Raw genomic sequence first — 21,276 nt, 5'->3', positions numbered from 1 at the left:
AGGGGCCCCCATCTTGCTTCTTCATTGGATCTCTTACTCTTTAGACTCATATGCTGCATCCCGTCAACGTTTCGCCTGCAAACGTCACCCCTCGGATCCGAGTTGGGAACAAGCCCGCCGACGAACCACGTCTGCAAGGTGGCTGACTGTCGCGTCGTTGTTGCATCCTAAGACCCCCAAAGGCGAGAGGCATCCACATAATACTGAACCATGTCGTCGGGAGAAGCCCAGCTCCCACCCCCGCCGAGGGCAGTTCCTCCACCCGCACCCGAACCCGACCCCATGGCAGCGATGAAGCTTACCAGGGGGACCTCGTGTGTGCTGTGCCAGCAACGAAAAGTCCGCTGCGACAAGAACAAGCCTTGTGCCAACTGCGTAAAGGCCCGGGTAGAGTGTCGAGTAATACCACCACAACCACCCAGAAGGCGCAAGAAGCGTCTCCAAGAACGCGATCTCGTCGACCGCCTCAAAAAGTACGAGTCGCTCTTGGCGGAGAATGGCGTCAAGTTCGACCCCATCGCCGCCGAGCTCAAGGCCGGCGATAGGAACTCGACACACCTTGACGACGACCACATGCTCGACGAGGATGCCGACCTCGCAAACGACTTCGAGGGGCTAAAGACGTCTCCCGAGGGGAGCACATCCCCTTCCGTGGCAGGGAGCCGGAGATCGCAGTCCGACAAGTGCGAAGACCCCCCTACATTACACTTGATCGTCAGCTAACTCGATCCCAACTAGACCATTTAGCAAATGGTTTCCCTTTCACAAAGAGGTTCGCTCCCTTGACTTGCTTTGATATGCGCACCGCTGACTTGAATCACAGTTCCGAGCCAGCGAGGAGCTGCTCAGAGACTCGTCAGAAGACGAAGTCGACGGCTCAACCATCCACCACGCCTTTGACAAGATGTACGACAACCAGGACGGCTTTCCATTCATCGTGGGAAGTCGAAACGCCTCCGTGACGCATCTCCACCCATCACCTATCCAGATCTTTCAACTTTGGCAAATCTACATTAACAACGTCAACCCCCTCCTCAAAATAACACATGTGCCAACGGTACAGGGCCTCATCATCGAGGCCAGCGCCAACCTCGAAAAGATCCCAAAGAGTGTCGAGACACTCATGTTTGCCATATACCTCATGGCAATCACCTCTCTAGAAGACGTCGAGGTGGCAAAGATGTTCAACGAGCCAAAGCCCACCGTCCTGTCAAGGTTTCATACCGCGCTCCAGCAGGCCTTGGTCAACGCAGGCTTTATGCGGACGAGCGACACGATGGTCCTTCAGGCCTACATGCTCTACTTGGTAAGTCAGCACACATCATTTTCGAGAAGTACGCTAACAACCTAGATCGCCGTTCGCATGTTCGTCGACCCGCGCCAAATATTCTGCCTCGTCGGTATCGCCGTGAGGATAGCCCAACGGATGGGCCTCCACCGCGACGCCGCCGCCTTCGGCCTATCCCCGTACGAAGTCGAGCAACGCCGGCGACTGTGGTGGACCATTGTAGGCTACGACCGCCGGATAGGAGAGATGACGGGGTCGACCGTGACGGCCCTGTCCACCGCCGCCGACTGCAAGCTGCCCCTCAACATCAACGACACAGACCTTCACGTCAACGGCAAGGACGCGCCGACGCCGCACCAGGGCGTGACGGAGATGCTCTTCGTCCTCATCCGCACAGAGCTGGCCATGGCCATCAGCAGCGACAGCTTGCGCGACGGCCAACGCCATGGCGATAAGGACAAGGACGCCGCCGCCGCCGGCACCGGCAATGGGCCCCAGGCCCCGCCGCGTCCCATCTCGACGGTGCGCATGGCCGGCCAGGACCAAGTCTACACCCTCGACGGCTTCTTCGCACACATTGAAGGGACGTACCTAAAGTGGTGCGACCCGAAAATCCCACTACACTTCTTCACCCTCACCATGACGCGGCAATCGCTCTGCAAGATGCGCGTCATCTCCTTCCTCGTGCGCATGGGCAACGGCGAGGCGACGACGCTGGCGGACCACGAGCGCGATACGCTCTTCCTCGAGGCCATTCAAATGATTGAGTACGACAACGTCGTCCAGGCCGCTGATAGCTTGCAGGGGTACAAGTGGTACACGTACCTCCACTTCCCGTTCCCCGCGTACATGTTTCTGGTCACGGAGCTGCGGCATAGGTTGACGGGGCCGATGGTCGAGAGGGCGTGGGATGCTATTGCCGAGAACCATGAGCGAAGGGGGTTGATGAGCACGCTGCACAGTCCCATGCACATTGCGTTTGGGAATCTGTTCATCAAGGCGTGGGACGCGCACGAGGCTGGGCAGGAGCAGATTGGGAGAAAACCGGTGCAGGAGCCCATGTGGATCACGAGGCTGAGGCAGCGGGCGGAGAAGATGGGGAAGAAGCAGCACCGAGGTGGCAGCGGTGGTCGTCGGCCCGGGCCGGAGATGGGCATGGGTGGCGGTCCCGGTGTCGGAGTGGGTGCCGGCGGCGTTTCGCAGCAGGCCGGTGGTGTGGGGAGGGCGGCGCCGGTGAACAATAGCGCGTCGCAGCTTCCTATGCAGCAGATCCCGCAGAACATGATGATGACGCCGCCATCCGTGACGGCGGGCACGCCGGTGATGAACCCACCTCCCTCCGAGGCCGACGTCATCGATATGGACTGGAGTTACCTGATGCAAGGGTACGATATGGACACGTACGGAGGTTTTGGAGGAGGCTTCGGGGGGTTTCCCATGGGGGGGAATGGTATGGGCGCAGGACCCGGCATGATGGGCAACCCGGACGGTAACAACTTGTTTGGAAATTAAAAGAAGGCCGGGTATATCTATCTGGGCCTTTTAACTATCTTTATTACGATGTAATGAATTCAACCGTGCCAGCGAATAGCACTATACTCTTTAGCAACCATTCGTCTTCCCAACCCACGCATCGTCCGCGACCACCTTTTGCGTAGAGTTGCACGCCGGCACCGTGAGCGTGCGGTTCCTCTCCTCGTAGAGGAAGCCGCAACTCTGGCGCCGCACGTAGACGTAGCTGACATTCGACCCTCCAGGAAGCTCGACGTCGACGCTCCAGAGCGGGCGCTCAGCGGTATACCCGGACGCCGACATGGGCTGTCCGTTGTCGACGTTCCACGCGCCGAGCTCGGCAATGTTGCCGAGGAGAGAGACGCCTTCGCCGTAGTACGTCGTCGCGTTGACGAGGAAGGAGACGGGCACGGTGCAGGAGCTCGTCACGTTGGGCGCGCCCGCGGCGATGGCGGGGACGTAGACGCCGGTCGTCGTCGAGGCGGCGCAGGTGGATGGGATCTCGGACGAAGCGGCGGGCACCCAGCTGGGCGGGTACTGGCCGGCGCGGCGCTCGGCCATGGTGATGAAGGCGGCGTAGGACCAGGTGAGGTCGCGGGCCGAGGTCGGGACGCCGGTGGTCTTGCTGAATTGCTCGGCGAGGGCGCCGTCGGCGGGGGTGTATTTTTGCGCGACCTCGACAAAGGAGTCGGCGTAGGCGTTGACGGCCTTGATGATGCCGGCGTAGTCCATGGTGGAGTTGCTGTTCTTTTGGTAGGTCGTCTCCCTGGCGGTCGGGTAGAGTTCCTTGAAGAAGGGGAGGGAGGTCGCGTCGACCTTGATCTGGCCGTGGGCGTTCCATTGCGCTACTGCGTCGTAGAGGAACTCGGCGGCACCGAGGGTGATGAGGTACCTGCGACTAATTAGCTATGTCTTGATGATCGAAGCGCAAATACTCACCAAGGGTTGCCGTTATAGTAGGTGTCCTCGATGTATCGACCGAGAGCAACACCTGTGCCTTCCGCGATCCCCTCGTTGACGGGGTAAAGTGTGCCGTTGCGGAAGGAATCGACCCAGACCTTGAAGTTGCTCAGAGCCTTGCTGTGGCACGGCTGGATGGACGGGTCCTCGCAGCTCGCCGCCACGTCAAAGACGGCAATCGAGCCGAGCATGACGTTGGCGTCCTTGCCGGAGCGCTGCGTCTGCGTGTTGACGTTGGCGACGTAGTACCCGTCCGCGGCGTCCCAGTACGTCTGGAGAAAGCACAGGACGTCCGGGGCCAGCTCACATCCCGTGCAGGTCGCGCCGAGGGTCTCGGCCAGGGCAGCTCCTTCGACGAGGGCGCGGTACTGGTTCTGGGTGGCGAAGAAGCTGGAGCCGCTGACTTCCTCCCACAGGTCGAAGCCGGTTGAGTTCCTGTTTGCGTGAGTTATCTGTCAAGCCACCGGGGTACTGCCCTGCTTACCAGTACTGGCCGGTGTAGGATAGATCATTCGAGATGATGGGCCAAATGATATCCTTGGCCTTGGCCTGTTGTCCGTTGTCGACGAGCCAGCGGGAGTATGTAATGAGGGTGATGGCTCTCAACGCCGGGCCATCTCTTTGCGGGCGACCCCATTCGCCGTTGAAGCGCGAGCCGTCGACCAGGTACTTTGCCTCGCCGAGGCCGCGGCCGGACGGGAGGAACGATCCGGAAGGGTTGCCGACGGTCTGCAGAACGGCCTGGGACTTGTAGTAGTCCTCGATGTGGACCTGGAGCTCGTCGTGTCCGAGGATGAACTCGTCGACAATCATCTTCATGGTCAGGGCGGCATCGCGAGTCCACGTGAAAAAGTATGGCAAAGTCAGGGAGAGAGCAACATTGTTTGGTGAACGAACTTACAGTCGGGGTCGGCCTTGGACGGGCTGGCGACGACGGTGCCGGCACTGGCGCCTGCAACCGAAGCACCATCAGGTCCAATGTTGCTCAGGACGCCATTAAGCGCAATGGTTCTTTGACTGGAAATGAAGTCGTCGACGAGGTCTGCGGCGGCAACGCTGGCAGCGAGGCCGACGGCACAGAGCAGCGTCTTTGTCAAAGTCATGTTTGTCGAGTATGACGAACCTGTTACTTGCTCAGTCCTTGAAGTGCCAGACTACAACATTTCCGGGTCGACGATGGGATGGGAAACTCTTATATCCCAAACGTATACCCCGAGACATATTCGTATAGCAAAGTGCGGGCCTAGCTGGGCACGGAACAACAATAGTAGCTCTCGAAGCTTATTACTGGCATCATCGTGCTGCAGATCCCTGCGTGTTCGTCCCAAATCGAACGCGGACAGGGATGGGGTCTCTTGGGTAGCATTGGGGATAGGGGATCGTCGTGGATCCGTCATTCGGACAGATGCGAGCAAAAGTCAATTCGGTCTATTCGGTTAGGACAAAACATCCAGCTAGCAGACTAGCTAGCAGACTAGCGAGCAGTATACTCAGTGCCTTGATGTTGCTATGAAGTGAGTTGTGAAGTGTGAAGTACGGATGTGAAGAGGAGAACAGCGTTGCGGGCCGATTGTCGTGCAGCACGCGGACTCTCAGGCTCGGTTAGACTGGTCGACCATGGGGAAATAAGTCCGCTCCCCAGGTCTAGCTGAGTTGGGATGCCACAGGATGACAATAGTGCGGGGAGCGACCAACCTCAACGATCTCTAACCATTGGTGTCGTTTCTGTAACTTGGTCACATTCGCGACTTCATCACCGGTACTTCTGAGACGGCCTCCAGGTGACCGGTTCGACTGAACACAGAATTCTGTGCGTGGATGTTGGGACCACACTGTAATTCCTCAGCCCTCCTGAACTCACTCTGCATGACTCGGATGGCCGGAGTTCGCGGCCACTCGCTTACGGGGTTTCCCTTCACATACGATGAACACCCTCCAATCGCTCAGGCTTCATCTCCTGTGCGGCTTGGCCAGATCAAGTCGGAAGTCAACGAGAAATTCTGTATTGTCAATCTGCCTCTGCCATATATGCCAATCTATAGGCCAATTAGCTGGCTCACCACTCTGCGCAGAGTTTCCGGTCCCTGCAACCCCATCGACGCGTTCCTGAGACTTAAGTCCTAAGTCCATCCCACACTGACACGACTGACTAGCCAAGCTTCTGAACTCTCACCCAGAGGTCCGACTGGATGAATATGCCAGCCGAGAATGAGCTCCACGACTTGGCAGGGTCAACCAGGGCGAAGTCAAATCGCCGAAGAAGCTATACGCGGAGTTAGACCTTTGCTGCCAAATTTGGGAAGTTCTCGCCGCGACTTACCTCCACAAACACCTTGTTCAACTCCATGAGGGCGACCGTCTTGCCAAGGCACTGCCACTTTCCATACTTGAAGACGAGTTCCCACTGCGCCGTCATCGCCTTGAGCTCGTCCTCGCCGGCCTCAAGCCACCGCTCCGGCCGAAACACGTCGGCGTCCGGGCCGTACACCGCCTTGGAGCGAAGGACGCCAAATGCCGTCCAGCCAATGTCGGTGCCTTCGGGGATGCTCATGCCGTGCATAAAGTCGCCGCCCGCGGGCACCGTCGTCGACATGAGACCGGTGACGGGAGGGAATACCCGCAAACCTTCTTTGATGACCGCCTGCAGGTACTGAAGGCCGCCCGCCTCGCGATTAGTCACGGGAGATGAGATCACGCCCGCGTTGGCCGCCTCCCGCACCTCCTTGGCGAGCTTCGAGTAGCAGGAGGGGGACGTCATCAGGTAGAGCATGGTCGTTCGAATGGCGGTCGCCGTGGTGTCGGACCCGGCAATGATCTGGACCAATGTCTCGCCTTCGGCCTCCTCTCGAGTTAAGCCGTGTGCGAGGAACGAGCCAAGCATGTCTCGCCGCTTGGCCGTCTTGTCCGACATCAGCCTCTCCGCCACGACCTTTTTGGCAACACTAACTTTATGTCAGTTGCTTACGACCAGAAAGGGAAAAGAGGGCTACCCACGCGATGAACTTGCCGAACCCCACGCGGTCATGCTCCGATGGCATGGCTTGGCGGAATAGAGGCGACTGCAGCAGCTTGGCCAGTTGCGGGAATACCGAGAGCGTCATCATGGCAGGCATGCTCTGCTCCGTCATCTGGATGTACTGATGAACGTCGGCATCTTGCTCGACGTATCCGAAATGGTAGCCAAATGCAAGCGAGGTGATGATGTCCAGCGTGAGATATTGAACCTTTTGGCAAAGGTCCATCGGGCGAAAGGCACCGGTGGTCGAGACATACCGCTCCTCGATGAGTCTGATAAAGGCCTGTATCTGACCGTCGATGGCGGATTCGAGACCTTCATTCTCCTTACCCGAGTACTGGGACCAATGTGAGTATGAGGAGACGTACAGAGGATGTGGACTTACGCCGATGGCCATCTTGGCGCGCAGCTCGTTGTGCTCGTGGTCATCTCTCATGGAGATGAGGTTGTCCCTCGTGGGGTCGAACCTGACAGCCTCGTAGAAAGCGCCCTTGCGGTATGGCGAGCGAACCGCCCACATGCGACGAAGGATTTCCGAGTCATTGGTTACCAAGTCGTTGGGTCCGATGCGGACGACCGGGCCTAAAGCAAAGGTCCCTGTCAGCAGCCTGTCGAAACAAACACGCCGTTCGTCCTTGATGTTCCCTGGCTGAGCGGCATGTGTGTCTGAGACCCTTTTGGGGCGCCGGAACAAACCACTCAGCTGGGCGACCTAATGGTGTTTCTGGGATGAGAGGATTGACAAGAGCTCACTCACCATAGTCATCACAGGCTCGCTTGAGAGCGAGATGCATCTGCCCACCCAGTGTGTTACGTAGCATCCACCACTTGCTCAAGGCGGCACCTGGTGGTCCGGGGATGTGTCTGAGACGGTTCCATGAACGGTAGCTCAAGGATCCCAGATATATGAAAAGGGCCGTAAGGAACAGCAGAAGCGGGTTCCAGATGTGGCCCGAGAACTCGTTGATGGCCGTCATGGTGTCTCGGGTTGTTGAAGGTGATGTACGGTTGGTTGAGATGGGTAGGTGAGTGAGTTTGTAAGATGAGAGTGAAGTGAGAGAAATGATGGTGATGAGTGAGTCTGAGGAATGAGGAAGGGAAGGAAAGTTCGACCTGGCAGCCAAGTGGAGGCGACCTCTACGGAGGGCAACAGCGTTGAAGTATGCGTAGGCGACGGGCGACGGGCGACGAGAGCGCCTTCTTCCTTTGTCTGATTCAGTGTACACCACCCACAGACCACAGGGGAAAGAGCTTTCCAGGTTCGTAGCAATGGGATGGAAAGAGCAAGCAGCAAGCAGCACGGAAAGGGAAGCTGTGAATTTGGCAGCCGGGGTGAAGAAAGACACCGTACCTCCGTCCTTTCTTCCGATGATACCACCCATTGATTATGGAAGGGAGGCTAATGTAAGGTATCCCGGGCACCTCCTTCGGGCAAGATGGACCAAGGTGTCAAATGAGACGACGCGAAGAGAAAGAGGGAAAGACGGCAAAGAGCAGACCATGGCTTCCCTCATTCACCAAAACCACCACGTCTCGTGGCCCAACCCAATCCTCCACCCTAGTCTTTTTGACTCCCTTCTTTCCACTCGCTCCGTCCGTCGGTGATCTTCCTCTTCTTCAAGAATTCTAGCAAAGAAATAGAAATGTGAGCCGTCATATGCAGCGTCCCGTTCCACCCGCATGACATCGGGTTCCGGCCAGAGGCGATTATATGACAGGCATCTCGGTGAAGCAGATCGATGGCATCTCGGCACCTCGTCCAAGGACACAGAGATGACATATCTGTCAGAAACCTATTTCTTCAACTTTATCGACTCTTGCATCCAGATTGGCATCAAATTGTAATCAAACACTATGCCACCCAAGTCTACGGTAGAGGAGCAGCAGCCCTTGAGCTAAACTCCATGCTAAACTCCATCCTGCAGTTCTTGTCCGACAGCCATGGATACGGGTGGTCACAGTCGATGTGAGATTCCCCGTGGGCCGTTTTCCTGACTGCCACCCGTGGTGCCCCTCCCGAGCCGGATTGCAGCCACTCTAGTTTGGTCACACCGGTGCTCGAAGACAGCAATCAGTCCCGGGGACATCCTCGTCGTGGTGGTGATCGATGCATTCAGTCTATTATACCTCCACGACCTACAGGAGGCACATCTCCAGCATTGAGCTAGCAACTTCGACCGCTGACGGCGGCAACAAACCCGGCCGTATTTGCCTGTCCACCCGATGTTCTGCATGATTGTATGCAGGCATCCGGCCCTCGGCGAGACGGCCGATGACACGATGCCACGCTTCCCGGCTCTCAAAACGCCGCAACGTCGGCCACGACCACGTCTGCTTCCTCCTGTGGAAGGTATCATGCCCTGACTGGGCACTGACAGCTTGCTCCGTGGACGCTCCAAGCAGGATCAAGACAAACTCCGGCTGTGGCTGACGCGTGCATATGGTTTGTGTAAGGCACCGTTCACGCCAACACACACAGTGCTGTTACTGCCGCTACTGTATGTTGGTGCCCATGATGACCAAAGCCACTTGCGGATGGCGCCAAGCACTTGAAAAGGTGTTGGATCAAGCTTTTCTGTTGGAACCAAGTGCAGCAGCAGCAGCTTGCTTTCCAGACTGGCGAGGCTCCCGAGAGGGAAGTCGACCAGCCTTACGCATCGTTTCCCGCTGACCGTGACGTGCTGCGTGCTTCGTTGAGCCGACTAGGACTTGTCGACAACACGCCGCCTTTGGTGACACGGAGCCGAAGGCTCGAATGACAAGGAAGCCGCTTGTTTGTGTTGCCTCGTCAGAATTACCCCATCCGAACAATTCCCCTCGCTGGCGCGGGTGTCCTCTGTTACCCTTTTCAAAAGGCGTTTGGCAGAGGCAAGGGGATATCAAGCTGATGCGCCTTGCCAGTTTTCCATCTCTGATGTGATGATTCCTGTTTCTAGAGTTTTCTCTCTGTTTTCCAGAACTGCCAAACACAACTCGACAAACCATCGCTATGACCGAAACAGCGCCTGATGCGATGCATCAAATAGACATTGTTTTCCCGCACGGGACAAACGTTGACCTGGAACCAGATGAGGTCAGCACTCGGAAAAGGGGTCTGTGAGTGCTGGGATTTCGAGGGCATCTAACTAAGGATTATCCCAGGATATCGACGACGCCGAGATGCAGAGCCTCGGAGGGAGTGATGTTGACTCCGCACTGGGAGAAGTATGCCACTCAGGAGCGCGTACAGACAAAAACAACGCTTAAACAAACGGTAGTCAGAGGCATGGCCATCTTCGACCGCATCACTCCGATCGAGCATCGTACGGGCACGCGAGGAAAACGGGCGAATCTATCACGGATACAAGGACGGGAAATATGTCTTGCCCACTGATCAGGTATGTATGTACAAGCCAGGTGAGCCGCTCTGATTTAACTCGGTCCCGTTGCAGGAAGAACTCGATCGACAAGGTACGCCTCTCCTCGGACATGGCTTGACAGACATCTGACTGCCCGCAACAGCTTTTCAATATCAGCTCTGCCAGTTGACCTTTGAAAACAGGCTCAACTTTGCCCCCGTCCACCACCCCCACAGAGTTCTAGATGTTGGGTGCGGCATAGGGCTGTGGGCGATAGACTTTGGCGAGTAGCCTATCTTCAAAAAGGCGCCCAACATACTGACCCGTAATAGGCGAGGCACACCCCGAAGCCGAAGTTGTCGGCGTAGACCTCTCGCCCGTCCAACCTGGTTTGTGAGTTGCAAACGACATCAAAACCCTGATCGTATCTGACCGTTCTAGCACACCGCCAAACGTGCACTACGAAATCGACGACCTCGAGGAGGAGTGGAGCTTTTCTAGAAAGTTTGATTATGTCCACTGCATGATGATGACGGGCGCTTTTAGGGATTGGCAAAACTTCCACCAACAAGCCTTTGAGTATGTGATTCTCAGACCCCGTAGACACCCACAGCTGACGTAGTCTCGAGCAACCTAAATTCCGGAGGATGGTTCGAGATCCAGGATATCGACTTCCCCATGAGGTGCGACGATGGAACGATCCCGCCAGACTGCGACCTCGGTAGGTGGAACGAGCTCATGATGGAAGCCGGTCAAAGGTCGGGCTTCCTCCTGGATACCTGCGGCAGGGCGGCCGAGATGATGACCAACGTCGGATTCGTCGATATCGTGCGGATCCAGTTCAAGTGGCCAATCAACCAGTGGCCGCGCGACGTCAAGCACAAGACCCTGGGCGTCTGGACAGAGGCCAACTTCAGCGTCGGGCTGGAGTCCATGACGTTGGCCCTCTTCACCCGCTTCATGGGCTGGAGGAAAGAGGAGGTCTGGGACTTTAGCGCGAATGTCATTGCGGAGTGGCGTGATGTACGTAGGCATGGGTATTTTGACGTGTATGTAACTTATGGAAGAAAACCGTAAACGACCTGGGGCAAAACGTAAACGGATCCGGGGCCGGAGTGTTTCTCGCTCGAATGAAAGAAAGAGGCGTTGCAACGTCGTGTTTGCCGTCGACTGCCTATCGATTGATGATGGGCCTTTGCTATCGCCAGGCGGGTGGTGGCCCTGGCTTGACCTGGAAGCGTGCCGACACGAATGCTGTCAGACGTGCGCGTGCCCGCACTCCCAACAGGTCGAAGTACGCCGTATAATGTATGTTGTGTCACCAACGTCAACCCACCGGCCCAAGGGTACGAACAAGCGTACCGGGACGCCACAGCTTCGCCGTCACTTGCCGCGGCTGCATTGCCTGCGCGGGTGGACCTTTTGGGTGGTGTTGTCTGGCTGACTGGCTGCCGTCAAACACACATTCATCAGAGGGTGCAAAGACTGCAGCATTCTTGCCTCAGGTGGGCGGCTTTTGGGCCCAGACGGAGATCCACGGAAGATATCCATGTATGCGCGTGTCGTGGAACGCCCTCCGGATGTCCTGTTCCATGGTATCGGCTTCCTGCTTGGTGAGGCCCAGCTGCGCCCACTTGACGAGCACGGCGCGGACGAGCTGCCACAGTACGTCCTTGCTGAGGAACAGGCCGATCTCGCGCTGCTGGGGGTCCTTTGCCCAGGGCCCGATGGGCAGCTTGAAGAAGCGGTAGCGGATGTTGACGAAGCCGGCCTCGCGTAAGGTGTCGGGCAGGATGTTTGGGAACTCGAGGTCCCAGCCGTAGTGCGTCTTGAAGGTGCTGATGAACCTGTCCATGAATTTGGCGGGCGCGTAGTCGGGGGGCAGGGTGTTGTCATCGCACCCGATTCTGACGCCGGCGTCTTGGAACTCGATCCAGCCGCCTGGCCTGAGGTTTCTGGGTACCGGGGCGTTAGAAAGTTGGCTCAGCGAGAGATGACGAGGGAGGTCTTACTGGTACGCCGAATGGATGACCTTGACTGGCTGTCGAAGAGTCACACAGACTGAGCGCATATGAACAAAGTCCAAGTTGGCGTACAGCGGCGACCATGTCTCTTCAATGTCGTCGATTCTCCAGTCAACGTTTTGCGGCGCGTAACAGTTTTGGATGGGCGATATGTCTACGCCTATAACGTGTGCGCTTGGGAACTTGTCCGCGACTTTTGGTGAAGTCAGATTTTGGGACTCCTAACCGGCATGAATACTCAAGACTTACTGTCAACGGCCCAGAGACCGGTGCCGGTGCCGACGTCCATGATCTTTTGCGGATGGTCACCGATTGGTGCTAGGTAGTCGTTCTCATCGAGGAGGCGTTTTACCAGCTGGTGCTTCATCTCTTCACGGAACTGCTCCGTCTCGTCATTCGGAAGAGGGTAGATGCCTTGCAGAAAGGACTGGTAGCGTCTAAGGGTACGCAAGGCTTAGCTTCTGCGTTCTAGTCCAGGAAGACATCATGAGGCTACGCACCTTCCACCCTCGTGCGAGTGCTTCATCACACGGGAAGCGAGTGAGGTGAAGCCCGAAGACGCGAGCGATTCTCCATAGTCTGATCCTCCATAGTCTGATCCTCCATAGTCTGACCCCTCAAAGTCTTCTTCCTCGTCCAACGTGTTTGGTGGAGCAGGCTCTATGGGTTCGCTGCTGGACATGTTCATGATGGGCAGGTTTAGACACGACTCTCGAGGGAGCCGTCAGACCAGGGGGTGTGGTTATGGCGACACCGCTCGCGTGAGACGGTTCACTACGGCTGAAGTGGCTCCTTTGGTAGTGAATAGGGTAAATGGCCAAGTGTGAGTTCTAAAGTATCGGTGAGTATTCGGTATGAGCCGGCACGACGGTCTGAAGAAAGCTAGCTAGGTTCTGTGGCGCAATTCTGAGCGCAACTACCAAATGAACGTACAATGGTTGAACAAGACAAGCGTGAGAATGGACCACAGCATTGCCAGTCTTGCAGATGACTCGTTCGGCAAGCCCAGCTGGCTGCACGTAACAGAGAGAGACACGAACAAGCCGTGCGTTGTGAGTTGGAGAATAGAAGAGAGTAATGGGCGGCGGGAAAAGGGTTGGGAGAAAACCAGAGTTGAGGAATGAACGGTACCTGGTACTGGGGATCGGATTTCGTACCAACTGAATGGTAAACCAAACACCAAGCAACTCCTCCCCCCTGTTGGTGCTTCAAGTGTGCCCAGAGGGGTGGCACAGCGGTTGAATCGGTGCCAACAGGCTGGGGCGGTGTGAATGTCCGTCCGGTTCCAAGGCCACGGCGAGCTAGAGACAGCGCCGCATGCGGTGCCGGCAGCGGTGCGGCGGTACAGGATAGAAGGGCCGTTGGAGACTGGGCCGATCCAACAGTGAGCTTACAGACGTTTGTGTGGGCAAGCAAGGAGGCGAGCGAGGCAAGGCTGTGGCTATGTATGATGTTGAGCGGTGTCTATACCATCATCGGCCGAGCAGCGTCATTAAGGCCCCGGTTGAGGCCTCGGGGCGAAGCGGCGTTTGTTCTGCGAGGGCGATTCTCTCAAGTCCACTGTGACGGGGGCTCGCAAAAGCAGAAGCAGAAGCAGGGAATCGGAGCTTTTCCGTTTCGAGGAGGTCGCGCATAAGCAGCCTACAGAGTTGCTGGGGTTGAATCGTGCGTTTTGTTTAGTACAAAAGGTATCATGCTTGGAGCAGACAAAGGCCGGCCCACGCCAATCGCGGTTCCCATGGGTAGGATAGATAGCCCACGATGCTATCATGTAGCACTGGAGGGCGCCATTGAAAGCTACTTCGGACGACAACTCCGTTTACCCCCGTGGTGAAGGGCCAGCCAAGGCTCACGGATATGTAATGCGGAGTACCTGTCCGTACGCAGTACTTCGTCCCTAGTAAAAGGCAATGAGAGAAGGACGCTGATCAACCAATGTCGGCTGGAAAACTAGATAGACTAGCCGACCAAGTGGAGAAGGTATGGGGCGCACCGTTGGACTCCTCGCGTGCTTGGGTTGTCGAATACCTACCTGTTTGATTGAGGAGTAAAGTAAGGAAGATGACATAAAGGTTGTGTATTTGACAAATAAACCATCATACTGGTTACAATGACACAGAGAGAGGTATGGACGTCAAGTGAGAACCTTCATGTCCTCGTCGGCGTTAAGACGGACAACATAAAGTGGGGCGGGCGTTGTCCCGGTGCCCCGCAATCGGCTGGTCTGTGCACTCGGCCGACAGCACGATCCACTTCTGACCGTGGTTTTAACAGGTTCCCAGGACAGCCGCCAGCACGTCGCAAACAGCTGGGGGTACCGAAGTAGCGTACCGAAACGCGTCGCTAAAGTCTGGCAGACCGCGTCCAGCGCGTCACTCTGACTTTTGCACTCAATCACTCGATTCGAGCCTGGGCCACCACACCACACCAAATTAATACCTTACCACTTTACTTACCTTACGCTCCCATGAGGCAGAATACTTACTGTTTGTTACCCACCGTCGATTCTTCTGCACTTTGATATACCCCACGCTAGAGAGCCTTCCCATTCAGCCTCTGAGCCTCAAACCTACGCATCTCACGGCTTGCAGTCTTCTTCCACCTTTCTCGCTTGCTCTCGATTACTCACCGCGACTGATCCCCAACTCTCGTGCCCGGCGTCGGCCCCATTGCACCCGCCGTAGAGCCCCTCCCAACCGCGTCTACACAAGAGAGAAAACAACCATTTTGCAACCCATGAAGCCGCTCGATACACACCGTGGAAACGCGTCAAAATCCTCTTAGCCATGTATCTTCCACGGTCTTTGATATCCAAGCTATACACCCACCTCCAGAACACGCGACACCCGCTATCCCCTCCCGTCCTCGTTCTCGTCGCCCTCGAACCCGATGCCCTCTGCGCATGTCGAATCCTGACCCGCCTGTTGAAGCACGACTATATCCCCCACAAGATCCAACCTGTCTCCGGATATGCCGACCTCGAACGCGCCGGCCGGGACTTGGTCCAGCCCATGATGGAAACGCAAGGAGGGAGCGGAGGCGTTGTTGTGTGCCTCGGCCTCGGCGGCATGGTTGATCTTGGAAGCCTGCTCGGACTGGAACCCGAGGGAGAGGAGGTGACCTTTGGCGGTGTTGAGGTCTGGGTCATGGACTCGCACCGTCCGTGGAACTTGGGCAACGTATTTGGTGGCTTCCCATTGGAACCCGCCGTCGAAGAAGGTGCCTCGCTCCAGTCCAGGTGTCCGCCAGGCGTGGTGGCTGGTCGGATTGATCGCGCCTACAAACCTGGCAAGGGAGGTATTGTCGTGTTTGACGACGGCGACATTGAGGATGACCTCGCCGCGGAAAAGGAAGCTTACCTTGCCTTGCTTGATATGCCCGAAATCGATGAAGACGGCGAGGACTTGGACTTGGACGACGACGAAGACGATGCCGAGGACGAGGATCTTTTCGAAGAAGCAGCACATGCTGGCCAGAAGCGGAAAAGCTGGTCGGACCGCGACGAGGAGGACGAGTCCAGCGATACAGACGACAGGCCACATCAGCGGAGAAGAAGCAATTCTGTGAGTTTCAAAGTGCCGTTCTGTTTCGATGCCACTAACACATAGCAGTCTTCCTCGATTCCCTCATCGCCAAGACGGCCAGCTCACAGAGGGCTCGTATCACTCCGAGACGCCGGCGTGGTTCTCTCTAGCGATCCCCTGGAACCTCCATCGGCTGCTCAACCGCCGCCCGCGCCGTCTGCCAGGGTCCTGCGACGCCGCTTGTTGCGTCTGCGGAGAGAAAAAGAGACCATCCTCCGCAAATACTACAAGATTGGTGCTTCCTTTTCCGAGCCGATATCCTCCATGATGTACTCCCTCGCGTCGGAGCTCGGCCGGGACGACAACGACCTCTTGTGGCTCGCAATTGTTGGTGTCACTTCCATGGAGTTGTACGGAAGGTCATCTGCAGGTATCGCGGTGCCTGTTCGCAACTCGGACCGGGGACAAGGGAACGGCTGGATGGGTGTCCGCGGCGCACGTATCCGCCAGCTGCTGAGAGACGAAGTCCGACGTCTGAATCCGCCCGAAGTCATCCGCGGCCGCCCTGCTGCTGCTGAAAACTCTGGCATCATTCCCACCACGGCTCGCAGCCCCGAAGACACAAGCATCAGGCTGTCGCCAGAGCCCAAGTTCCTCCTCATCAGGCACTGGAGTCTGTACGACAGCATGCTGCACTCGCCGTACCTCTTTGCCCGGCTCAAGACGTGGAGCGACACTGGTCTGAAGAGGCTCCACAAGCTCTTGGCCAAGATGGGCGTCAGTCTGGTTCAGTGCAAGCAGAGCTACACGCACATGGACATGATGCTGAAGAGGGAGCTCCGCACAAAGCTGCTCAAGTACGCGTCTCTGTACAACTTGGACGACATGGTTCCTTCGGTCGACACGGACGGAAGAGATCGCGCCGGTGCAAAGGACGGCTGGGGCTTTGTACGCAGCTGGGGCTGGCGTGCGACTCTGAGCGCGCAAGATGTGGGCGTCGTCATTGGTGCTCTTCTGGAGGTGGGCAAGCACAACGACGTCGCCGAGCTCGCCCAAGCACCAAAAGACCAGTTTGAGGATGTGGACGACGAGGAGGTCGTCGCTGCGCAGGGAGAGAAGTGGGTTGCGCGTTTCTGGGAAGCATACGACGCTTTGGAAGAGTGAGTGATGTCCTGGACACCTTAAGAGAAGCACCTACTAACACCAACCAGCATCGATGCTCTCAAGGCAGGATTGCCAACCGCCCAATTCCTCCACCGCGCAATCTACCGCACCGGCACGTCACTCATCAACAAGAAACAGATCAAGCACCTCAGGGCATTCCGCATGTGCGTGGTCAAGGAAGGCCCCGACGTGCCCGTCTTTGGCCACCCGGCCGCGCTGACCAAGCTCGCCCTCTGGGTCGGCGAGGCCCTCGTCGAGCAGGAAAAGGACACCACGGGCCGACTCTCCCACGGCGGACGCGGCACGCCCCTCGTTGTCGCCAGCCTCAACGACAAGCGCGGCGTGTACTTGGTCGTCGGCACCGGCGGCGGCGGCGGCGGAGGGCCGGATACCACGTTCCTCGACCGCTTGGCCGCCAAGAAGCGGCAGGCGGCCAAGGAGGAGAAGGCGAAGCAGCGGGACGAGTCACGGCGCAATAAGCAAAAGATCCGCGAGGAGAAGCGTGCGGCGCGGAGGGCGGCGGGGGATGACGACGGAGACTACGACGAGCTCGATACCGAGTCGGAGGCGTCTGATGCCTCGGACTCGGACGAGGAAGAAGAAGAGGAGGAGGATGCCAAGGAGAAGGGCTACGGCCTCAACCGCTTCGGATCGGCGTTCCAGGAGGTCGTGGCGGAGACGAATGCCCGGGTGCGGATAGACAGCTTTGAGCACTGCGTGGTGGAGGTCAAGAAGGAGGATCTGGGAGGTTTCCTGGAGAGTCTGAGCATGAAGGCTGTTGTCGGGTAATTGATTCGGTGGGGTGGGTTGATACACACAAAAAGCAAATCGATGGGTTGGGTTTAAGGGGGGTTTGGGTGTCGTGCTTGGGGTGCTTTCAACGCATGGCGGTGTCAATTCTGTTTCTTGTCATTTGGCGATGATGGAGGGGGGCACGGCATCGAAGGGAACTCGGGCTCTGGGAGGATAAACAAGCTTCATGAGACATGGGCATTTGAATCATTGTGTGCTTTTTCTTTCTTTCGTCGCTAATCACTTCCTTTCGCTTTGTTGCATTTAGGGGGGTTTGGGCGGGAAGCAAGTCTACATACTATTAGGTTGTTTTTCGGCCACGGCGTTTTATATGGGCAGACCCTTTACGAATCACCCCGTTTCGTCTTCTGCTCTTGTGAGCGTGACGCATATACACATACATACACACACTATTGAATGCCTTGTCCTTTTGCTCGATGCCAATCAGGATGGAATCCAGTCATGTGTCCTCGGCGCCGCCGTGCCGCGGCGTAGAATGGATTTTGATCAAGGCACCAGGGAAAAAGGATTAAAGCCAGCAACCAACCAGACGGGACGACGTGATAATGAGGGCGCGCTGATAGGACCAGAGAACGAGCTGAGGTGTAAGCACTGGGGGGCCGAGGGCTCTTGTTTGGATTGACAAGACGACGTGTTGCAGCGTTGGGTGCTCTCGTCAGCACTTTGAATCCTTCATCTTACCTTTTTGCGAGAACACGTCTGCCAGAGGGATTACTTGGCTGGCGCTACGTGTACGCGCTTTTGCCATGGATTTGGATAGCAAGAGCGTTGTTGTGCGTGGACGAGGTTGGTATAAAATGAGGTTCTCACCGTCCGCCCTCATCTGGACGACACTCATTTCTCTCGCAAGCTCGGCTCACTCAATATCAAATCATGTCTGGAAAAAAGCCTTGGGCCGACGGGCCGTTTGAGCTCATTAGCAGCACCCGCGCAACCAAAGTAGGTCCCTGTGAAGTCATCAAGGCTCGATGAATGCTCATTCTACAAACAGAAAGGAGTCAAGACGGCAGGGGCGAACCGCATGGCTGAAGAAATGACCATTATCCACAACCTCATCCTCCGGATTATCAACACTGTCTACTTGCAGTGCATCAACGTGGAGAAGTCGCCCGACGTCGTCCAGGACTTTGTGTCTTACGCGATAGAATGGAGCAAGATGGTGGAGGAGCACCACGGAATCGAAGAGACGGAGGTCTTCCCCGAGATTGAGCAGTTGGCGGGCGTGCCGGGGTTAATGCAGGCCAACGTCGCGCAGCACGAAGCTTTCCACGACGGCCTGCACGCGTACATGGGCTACTTGGACAAGATTCAAAAGGGCGAAGAGGCGTACAGCGGGGTCAAGCTCAAGGGCATCATCGACTCGTTCATGCCCGTCCTGCGACAGCACCTCAGCGATGAGATTGACACGCTGCTGAAGCTGGCCGAGTACGATCGCGACTGGGAAGAGTGGTATGAGAGGCTCATGAAGAAGCTGCTCGCCAAGATGGGTGATCCCAAGATCAAGGTGAGTATCCGTACATGACTTGACCTCTTTGATGGGGTCTCTGGAGACTTGGAGATGACTAACGTATGCTGGGACAAGACGACGATACTTCCACTTCTTTTGACAAACCGAGACAAGACGTTCGAGGAAGGTGTTTATGCGTGGTGGCCTCCGGTGCCGTGGTTCGCGTTTCTGATGATGCGCTGGTTTTACATACCTCCCCACAAGAACTGGTGGCGGTTTTCTTCGTGCGACAACCGGGGCGTGCCAAGGGAGCTTCCTTTTGCGTGATGGGCTCCGAAGTGGACAAAGTAGTGTATTGGGACCGGCGGTCGGTGGAGTTTCTCGGTGGTTGAGTGGCCGAGCCTCATTGATCGGACGAGGAGGGTCCCCGTGGTGTTGTCCAGGGTGCAAGGGACCGGTAGTTGGGATGGTGAGGCTGGCTTTGGTCTGTCTGGTCCAGAGTTTGCTTCGAGTCTGAAGATGTATGTGCGTGGCAGGCTAGCTGACAAAGTGTGGCTGAGTGGTCTCGAAGTGAGGGCAGCTGGAGGCCGTCTTGGAGGTGTGGTTGAGATTGAGATCGTGATGTGGGCAAAGGCCGTGAGGGAGCCTTTGGAGGCTTAGAGAGAGCGAGGAGTGTTGAATACGTAGTTAGGCGCCGGTTAGAAAGGTCCAGGTAGGAAGCACGGAAGGCACCTAATCCTTAGGATTGACACTTGGTAACGTCATGCGGGCACATATCCCAGTCGACATCGACACCATGTACGAATAACCCGAGGGAAGGAGAGACTGTGAACCCTGTGGTAATCGCGACCTCCCGCCCATTGGGGTTCTGGCTTGGGGGCTGAGTCCATGAGCCGACGTCTTAGTGGGCGAAGCGCCAAGCCCCTGCTTCTCAAGGTCGACGTTGACGACCACTCATCGTCCGAGGGCTATTTGTGGGAGGTACACGATACATGGCCTTCGCGGCGCATTCCTCGTTGGTGTCGGGTGTTTCTTCATGTTTCCTGACACCCTGAATGAACCGTGCTCAACGGTACTTGACCATGAAGAACAACCTCGGCAAATCAAGCCAGATTCTGAACTCATAGAATAACTTCATCTCAAATGTTGCTCGCAAAGGTATGGTCTCATTCAGAGAGGTCCGAAGTCGAGGACGAATGGCACGTTGGAGGGATCCCACGACGCAAAGTCAATTACTGTGTAGTGTCGTCAGTCGTCACCCTACAGATGTGGCAGGTGGCGGGTGTTAATAAAGCACTACCTCACGCTACAGGCACCCCGGTCAATTCTCTACCAAAGTATTGTATTCGCCGCGACATGACTGGATAGCGCACACAGACGAGCTCCTGTAAGTTGTAACCACTCTGCCACTGGACAGATGCAATGTCCGTCACTGTCATTCCTTGCCTTTGGACTTTGGTATCCGTACATGCAATTACCTGCGCTGTTTTCACACATGGCACGATGCTTGGATGCTTTGCAGAGGGCCCCGTTGATCATTGCTGCGTCTCCTTCCGAGTCCTTCGCCTCCCGCCGCTGTTACCTGCCAGTGCTGCCGTCCCGTGCTTGCGTGCCTGCCACCTGCTACGTGTGCCTGGACCTGTGTGCGTGGCGCCCGCCCATAGCTTCAAAACTTTGCTTACCTTATCTGTCAGATTCGCACCCGGCTACAACGCTTTCCACCGACGACTTTCCATTTCCTCTGTACAACACAACTCCCGCGTATTCTTCATCCAACTCTACAACTATTACGAAGCATCTTCTTTCTCTTCATTGTTTATCCTCTTATGATTTCAAGATTCGCAACCTCGTCACAAACTGCCTCTGCTTGCGCGTCTACCTACAACTGGCAACCCAAAAAGCGCACGTAAAGGAATCCATAAACCTGCCGGTCTAGCCCGACAACCAGGTCAAGAGTCAGTACTTCGTACTCCGTCCTCCTAGCGGTTCCCCGTTTATTTACGTCTTGGCCACCTCGTTCTCTGTGGACGCCCGGTACCGTCGCCTTTACTTTCGTACAGGGAGCCGCCCATCCCCCGCCGCCAACTTTCCGAGCAATCATCGGGTCCCGTCCCGCCAGCGTCAGAAGCAAGCCCCTTGCACCAGCAAAGTGCCTGGCCACCACCACCGACAGGCGACAGCATCCTGGGC

The 21,276-nt window shown here is 56.7% G+C and overlaps 7 protein-coding genes across 7 annotated transcripts; 4 read left to right on the top strand and 3 right to left on the bottom strand.

Moving 5' to 3' along the window:
- Positions 1-291: 291 nt before the first annotated feature.
- BDP81DRAFT_323211 (fungal-specific transcription factor domain-containing protein) lies at positions 292-2,800 on the top strand (the record flags this gene model as incomplete). The annotated part of the gene is made up of 4 exons (XM_060584777.1): positions 292-683; positions 739-772; positions 824-1,306; positions 1,352-2,800. The coding sequence occupies 4 exons, from the start codon at positions 292-294 to the stop codon at positions 2,798-2,800; spliced, it is 2,358 nt and encodes a 785-aa protein (XP_060443897.1).
- Positions 2,709-5,269, bottom strand: BDP81DRAFT_492037 (Six-hairpin glycosidase-like protein). The gene is made up of 4 exons (XM_060595321.1): positions 4,654-5,269; positions 4,245-4,573; positions 3,740-4,195; positions 2,709-3,692 (listed from the first exon to the last, which is right to left on the bottom strand). Exons 1-4 carry the CDS (start codon positions 4,861-4,863, stop codon positions 2,891-2,893), a joined length of 1,797 nt encoding a protein of 598 aa, XP_060443896.1. The 5' UTR covers positions 4,864-5,269; the 3' UTR covers positions 2,709-2,890.
- Positions 5,270-5,508: 239 nt separating this feature from the next.
- BDP81DRAFT_431262 (cytochrome P450) lies at positions 5,509-8,433 on the bottom strand. Its single transcript, XM_060590667.1, has 5 exons — positions 7,534-8,433; positions 7,162-7,358; positions 6,755-7,113; positions 6,081-6,702; positions 5,509-6,023 (listed from the first exon to the last, which is right to left on the bottom strand). Exons 1-5 carry the CDS (start codon positions 8,156-8,158, stop codon positions 5,910-5,912), a joined length of 1,917 nt encoding a protein of 638 aa, XP_060443895.1. The 5' UTR covers positions 8,159-8,433; the 3' UTR covers positions 5,509-5,909.
- Positions 8,434-9,789: 1,356 nt separating this feature from the next.
- Positions 9,790-11,191, top strand: BDP81DRAFT_462309 (methyltransferase; the record flags this gene model as incomplete). The annotated part of the gene is made up of 8 exons (XM_060593882.1): positions 9,790-9,849; positions 9,918-9,980; positions 10,034-10,153; positions 10,208-10,226; positions 10,278-10,397; positions 10,447-10,507; positions 10,556-10,693; positions 10,744-11,191. The coding sequence occupies 8 exons, from the start codon at positions 9,790-9,792 to the stop codon at positions 11,189-11,191; spliced, it is 1,029 nt and encodes a 342-aa protein (XP_060443894.1).
- A 424-nt stretch (positions 11,192-11,615) lies between these two features.
- Positions 11,616-12,826, bottom strand: BDP81DRAFT_462308 (S-adenosyl-L-methionine-dependent methyltransferase; the record flags this gene model as incomplete). The annotated part of the gene is made up of 4 exons (XM_060593881.1): positions 11,616-12,069; positions 12,127-12,331; positions 12,388-12,575; positions 12,639-12,826. 4 exons carry the CDS (start codon positions 12,824-12,826, stop codon positions 11,616-11,618), a joined length of 1,035 nt encoding a protein of 344 aa, XP_060443893.1.
- A 1,758-nt stretch (positions 12,827-14,584) lies between these two features.
- On the top strand, positions 14,585-18,051 carry BDP81DRAFT_377421 (CDC45-like protein). Its single transcript, XM_060586777.1, has 3 exons — positions 14,585-15,701; positions 15,750-16,822; positions 16,874-18,051. Exons 1-3 carry the CDS (start codon positions 14,925-14,927, stop codon positions 17,613-17,615), a joined length of 2,592 nt encoding a protein of 863 aa, XP_060443892.1. The 5' UTR covers positions 14,585-14,924; the 3' UTR covers positions 17,616-18,051.
- Positions 18,052-18,383: 332 nt separating this feature from the next.
- Positions 18,384-19,616, top strand: BDP81DRAFT_47972 (hemerythrin HHE cation binding domain-containing protein). Its single transcript, XM_060594895.1, has 3 exons — positions 18,384-18,578; positions 18,631-19,143; positions 19,222-19,616. The coding sequence occupies exons 1-3, from the start codon at positions 18,513-18,515 to the stop codon at positions 19,411-19,413; spliced, it is 771 nt and encodes a 256-aa protein (XP_060443891.1). The 5' UTR covers positions 18,384-18,512; the 3' UTR covers positions 19,414-19,616.
- The last annotated feature ends 1,660 nt before the right edge of the window (positions 19,617-21,276 follow it).

The sequence above is a fragment of the Colletotrichum phormii genome (assembly GCF_030913505.1).
Source record: "Colletotrichum phormii strain CBS 102054 chromosome Unknown BDP81scaffold_13, whole genome shotgun sequence".
NCBI lineage: Eukaryota > Fungi > Ascomycota > Sordariomycetes > Glomerellales > Glomerellaceae > Colletotrichum > Colletotrichum phormii.
Note: the sequence above shows the minus strand (reverse complement) of the source record. Positions and strands in the feature narration are given on the sequence as shown.

Bases quoted from the DNA above. Each gene is read 5' to 3' on its own strand.
- BDP81DRAFT_431262 (XM_060590667.1), bottom strand. From the start codon at position 8,158: ATGGGTGGTATCATCGGAAGAAAGGACGGAGGTACGGTGTCTTTCTTC. The intron at 7,359-7,533 runs GTGAGTGAGCTC...CCTTTGCTTTAG, and splicing joins GCGAGCCTGTGATGACTATG to GCCCGGTCGTCCGCATCGGA. The intron at 6,703-6,754 runs GTGGGTAGCCCT...ACATAAAGTTAG, and splicing joins GGGTTCGGCAAGTTCATCGC to TGTTGCCAAAAAGGTCGTGG.
- BDP81DRAFT_47972 (XM_060594895.1), top strand. From the start codon at position 18,513: ATGTCTGGAAAAAAGCCTTGGGCCGACGGGCCGTTTGAGCTCATTAGC. The intron at 18,579-18,630 runs GTAGGTCCCTGT...TTCTACAAACAG, and splicing joins GCAGCACCCGCGCAACCAAA to AAAGGAGTCAAGACGGCAGG. The intron at 19,144-19,221 runs GTGAGTATCCGT...TGCTGGGACAAG, and splicing joins TGGGTGATCCCAAGATCAAG to ACGACGATACTTCCACTTCT.
- BDP81DRAFT_492037 (XM_060595321.1), bottom strand. From the start codon at position 4,863: ATGACTTTGACAAAGACGCTGCTCTGTGCCGTCGGCCTCGCTGCCAGC. The intron at 4,574-4,653 runs GTTCACCAAACA...CTGACCATGAAG, and splicing joins CCGACCCCGACTGTAAGTTC to ATGATTGTCGACGAGTTCAT. The intron at 3,693-3,739 runs GTGAGTATTTGC...AATTAGTCGCAG, and splicing joins TACTATAACGGCAACCCTTG to GTACCTCATCACCCTCGGTG.
- BDP81DRAFT_377421 (XM_060586777.1), top strand. From the start codon at position 14,925: ATGTATCTTCCACGGTCTTTGATATCCAAGCTATACACCCACCTCCAG. The intron at 15,702-15,749 runs GTGAGTTTCAAA...AACACATAGCAG, and splicing joins AGCGGAGAAGAAGCAATTCT to TCTTCCTCGATTCCCTCATC. The intron at 16,823-16,873 runs GTGAGTGATGTC...AACACCAACCAG, and splicing joins GCATACGACGCTTTGGAAGA to CATCGATGCTCTCAAGGCAG.